Source organism: Octopus bimaculoides, chromosome 4 (genome assembly GCF_001194135.2).
Source record: "Octopus bimaculoides isolate UCB-OBI-ISO-001 chromosome 4, ASM119413v2, whole genome shotgun sequence".
Lineage (NCBI taxonomy): Eukaryota > Metazoa > Mollusca > Cephalopoda > Octopoda > Octopodidae > Octopus > Octopus bimaculoides.
The window spans coordinates 24,534,462-24,539,327 of NC_068984.1; the positions used below are offsets into that span (position 1 = coordinate 24,534,462).

Here is a 4,866-nt window from a genome sequence, read left to right on the forward strand (position 1 = left end):
TGTGCGGGTGGCACATAAAAGACACCATTTCGAGCGTGGCCGTTTTCGTGCGGGTGACACGTAAAAGCACCCACTACACTCTCTGAGTGGTTGGCGTTAGGAAGGGCATCCAGCTGTAGAAACTCTGCCAAATCAGACTGGAGCCTGGTGTTGCCATCCGGTTTCACCAGTCCTCAGTCAAATCGTCCAACCCATGCTAGCATGGAAAGCGGACGTTAAACGATGATGATGATGATTTAACATTCGTTTTCCATGCTGACATGAGTTGGGCAGTTTGACAGGAATAAGCAGGTCAGAAGACTACACCGAGCTCTGCTGTCTGTTTTGGCATGGTTTCTATGGCTAGTTACACTTCCTGATGCCAACCACTTTACAGAGTGTACTGTGTGCTTTTTATGTGGCATTAGCAGCAGTGAGGTCACCGAGTAAGTTGCTGGACAAGACCCCTCAACTGGTCAGGAGTAGTATTGAAGAACAGAGAAGTATCTTGCATTAGATGAGAGACATAGCTTCCTCAGATGAAGAGAGATAGAAGAGAAAAATAGTGAAGATGTAAAAGAAAGGGCAGGGGCCATACCCCTAAGTTACAGGGTAGTGTACATAGTGGGGGGAACCAGGGATTGGAGAGGGTTGATAGGCAGGTGAGTTCATAAGATTTCGAACAGAGAAAAAGAGCTAAGAATGGGATTTAATAAGAGCATATTGTGTGCAGACAGTTAGGTGGACACTTGAGGGAGAATGAAAAGGAGTGGGGAAACAGCAGTGGTGAGCCTGAGTGGGTTGTGAGAGAGGGAGGGGGTCATAGACATAGATTTTACATTGCTGGGCAGGTCTTCTCAAGTACAGCTTATCACGAGTCACCTCAATCCTCTGTCATCTCTTCTGTGAGGCTCAATTCTATCTATTGTAAGCAATTTAGAGAACTGTATTAAAAAGTGTCTTTAATTATGTTGTGAATTTATAATGAAGGTGTAAAAAAACTTGGAGATATGCACACTGAAGATATAGATTAGTTTCCAGGTTTTTGAAATTTCAGATCATTTACTCTTTGCTTAAGGTTTTAAGGGAATAAAACAAATGAAGATTAGTCTCAAAATATTAAAAGATTAGTGGTCAAAATATTACAGAACCTACAAGTGGCCCAGTTTATCTCATACATAAGTATCATAGAGTAGGACCCAAAATGGTTTAGTCTATTTAAGTAAATAGGTAACACAAAAGAACCCAAAATGGTTTAGTCTATTTAAGCAAACAGGTAACACAGAAGGATCCAAAATGGTTTTGTCTATTTAGGCAAATAGGTAGGTAACACAGTAGGAAATTTTAAGGGAAATAAGTAACAAAGAATAGAAACACTTTCAATGATTCAGTCTATGAAGCAAAATATCAGAGTTGGATCAACTCAATGCTGCAAGAAGTGGTAATACTGTAAAATTGGTGATTAGTTCATTAGCCTGCTGTATAGTGGAGTCTTCCAAACTGATTAACTTTAGATTCTCTATGTATAGACAGTCTTCTGTGATATTACTATGGCCAATTGGGTTATAGTGTTTACCATTATCTTATGTACAAAAATTACATGTCAGTAACTCTATGTATGGCTGGTTTGAATGCTAAAGAGTTAATCATGGTATGCTATTTAATTTTTCATGCCAGGTTTATCTTGGTGAATCATATTTTTTATTCGGCATCACTTAATTAGCAGCTATGAAATGTTATCTATAATGGTTGCACTAGTGAAAGCTAGTTTCCTAGGTTTTAGACTTGCTGTTGTTTTCTTTGTTATAACTTGCTTTACTTTTTATATTAAAATGTCCTTTGGCATTTCTTCTTGTATAGCTTGCATCCCAAGGTGGCGGTGGAACTGCAACACAAATGGTCAGTCTCGATGTGCATGCTTTGAATGAACTTCAAACTAAGGGTGTTCCTCTCACTGATGATTTACCAAAATATAAGTATACTGCTGATGAAAATGGGAACTATGGCAAGTAACCTAATCACTAACTCTCAACAGAATTATGATTGTATTCTAAAGTACATTTTTCATTGTTTATAGCAATTATATTTCATTTTGAAAATTTATCATATGAGATCTTCATATAAAAGCTGGTGAGGTTGGATAATGTGTTTGTGAGTGTGTGTCTATGCAAATGCTTATGTATAGTATTTTGGTTGCTTCAAGTTTGTAAGATTGAATTGTAGTTCACTGTTGGTGAAATATACTGAATGTTCCAGCAAGTAAAGCATCCATGATAAAGTTTATCACTGCAGGGGTTATTCTTTTAAAGTGCATTTACCTTCTGTTTTCAATTATTTGTATGCATGTGTATTGGCTTCCCTTTTATGTATGAGGTGGTGCTGAAAAGCTCCTGGTTTTAGGTAAAAGAAAGTGCAGGAGGATCAGTTAATTATGATTTTATTCAACATATTCCCTTCTTAAATTCACACACTTAGTGCAGTGGTCCTTCAGTTTTTCTAAGGCTTGTAAAAGAACTTGGAGAATTGGGCCTCCAACCAGGCCTTTTGCGATACCCTTAAAGCCAGGAAGTTTTCAGCACCCCCTTGTAATAAACCAAACCTTCCACTACTCACCCATTGTGTTCTGGTTCCAACTTCACATTTGCAGGTTCTTCACTTCTGTTCTCCACTGTTAAAACCCCACCTTCTTTTGTTAAATTGATCTGTTCAGTTACATTTCATATTTCAGTTTTATAATGTAGTATCATGAAAAATCGGATTCATACTGTCTTCTTCCTCCTGGTTATTTGGTACTAACTTCTTCTTTTAGAGTGATCTAAACTAAAACCTTTAATCAAACTTTCATGTTAATTTATGTTCTAAACCCCAACTTAATAGTAAAGTCATTTTACTAAATTTTTGTTTTCAAAATTAATTGAAACAAAGACAGAAATATTGCAACAAAAAGGGTTAACTGTGTTATTTATTTACATTTCAGTTTTTGAGACAAACACTGGATCTATAGTAGCTTTACGCATTAGTAAAGATTTTGTTCAGAAAGTGCCTGCTGGTGTTGAGTGTGGTGTCTTACTAGATTCAACAAACTTCTATGCTGAGCAGGGTGGTCAGATTTATGATGAAGGATTCATGACCAAACAAAATGAGGTATGAAATATTTCTTTGGCTTTGGAACTTATTAAATATTCCTTTCCGTCAGTTGATATATTCTTCTTTATAGAGGTACAGAATTTTTAAGCCACATTGTAGTCTAATCTAGAATTTATGTATGTTTCCTATGAACAAATACTATGATCTGATTTCCATTCTGGCTTATTTTCTTCACTTTCATCAGTAATGCTTTTGAAAAAGGTATAATACATTAAGTCCATATCTGAAGCTTGCATATGTATAAGAAACTATGCTTTTAATTGTATTACATTGATAATATAGTGTAACTAGGAGTGTCTAGTGTATTGATTCTAAATAAATATAAGGTCCTTCTGAAATGTTTAATCTTTTACAGTTTGGTTATATTGGTAAATGAAATAGGGTAATAGTTATACAAAAACTTTCCATGTGGCTGGTAGTGGGTACACGGTACTGACATTCCAAAGAGGCAGGAAAGTGCATCTGGCTTCCTCACCACCACTGCTGGACAATTTTCATCTGCTACTGATATAGTTTTGGCTTTCTAACCACAGTGCATCCATATGAGATATTATCCCTGGATGAATACTACAGTTAATTTACCTTTCATGATGTATCTGCACAAATGGTTATGGTTATTTTCCTAAATATTTTTTAGAAAATAGAATATAACAAACTCTGTGATATAACAATAATGATACATTTAAAAAATAGGAAAAATTCTAGAAGTCATCTGCCTGTATTGCACACCTCTTTGAAATTTAGACAAGTGTTTAGTTGAAATTTCTGAAGGACATAGTTTATAATATTTACATAAATTTTAGGACTAAAAATGAATGCTACCTATCAACAATTTAGTGAACTTTTCATTCTAAATGAATAGATGTTTCACAATTAAGCATTATTAAAATTCTTTCTTAAGAACTCTATAATTTTGAAATATATAAATGGATCTGTGTAATACTTAGAAGTTGTCATGGAAATTAAACAGTTATCTAAAGTAATGCTGGAAGAAACTGGCATTTAATTTATTTATTTGTTGAATTCTTGAAACTATAAACTGAATTGTTCTTTATATGTATTAAGTCTGTCATGAGCCTAAAAAGGACTATTATGATGTAGTTTGTGCTGGATCCTGAGCTGTTTTAAACAACTGAGAGTACAAGACTACCTCTGGTGCATCATGAATTAAAGCTCAGAAATTTAAAAATTAGACTGTCTACCATGGGGCTAGCCTAGTTCAAGACTGTGTTATATAGCAGCTGATCTGTGCTATTGACTGTGATAGAAAGCTGAATATATCTTCCAAGTAGTGGTCAACAACCTGTGAAATAATTCATCAGGAGATCCCTACCTCTTTTCTCCAGACATCCATAGCATAGAAATAATGTTTACACTCTTATTTCACCCACAATGAGACCTTCATCATCATCATCGTTTAACGTCCGCTTTCCATGCTAGCATGGGTTGGACGATTTGACTGAGGACTGGTGAAACCGGATGGCAACACCAGGCTCCAATCTAAATTTGGCAGAGTTTCTACAGCTGAATGCCCTTCCTAACGCCAACCACTCAGAGAGTGTAGTAGGTGCTTTTACGTGTCACCTGCACGAAGGCCAGTCAGGCGATACTGGCAACGGCCACGCTCGAAATGGTGTCTTTTATGTGCCACCCACACAAGCCAGTCCAGGGGCACTAGCAACGATCTCGCTCGAAAATCCTACGAAGGCCAGTCAGGCGGTACTGTCAACGGCCACGCTC

General features: G+C 36.5%; 1 protein-coding gene across 1 annotated transcript in view; it reads left to right on the forward strand.

The window, feature by feature from the left end:
* LOC106883105 (alanine--tRNA ligase, cytoplasmic) overlaps nucleotides 1-4,866 on the forward strand; it is a 35,424-nt gene that overhangs the window by 17,569 nt on the left and 12,989 nt on the right. The window contains exons 12-13 of the mRNA XM_014934002.2: nucleotides 1,840-1,984; nucleotides 2,957-3,123. Coding sequence (XP_014789488.1) covers nucleotides 1,840-1,984; nucleotides 2,957-3,123 — 312 coding nt within the window. The remainder of the gene's footprint in view (nucleotides 1-1,839; nucleotides 1,985-2,956; nucleotides 3,124-4,866) is intronic.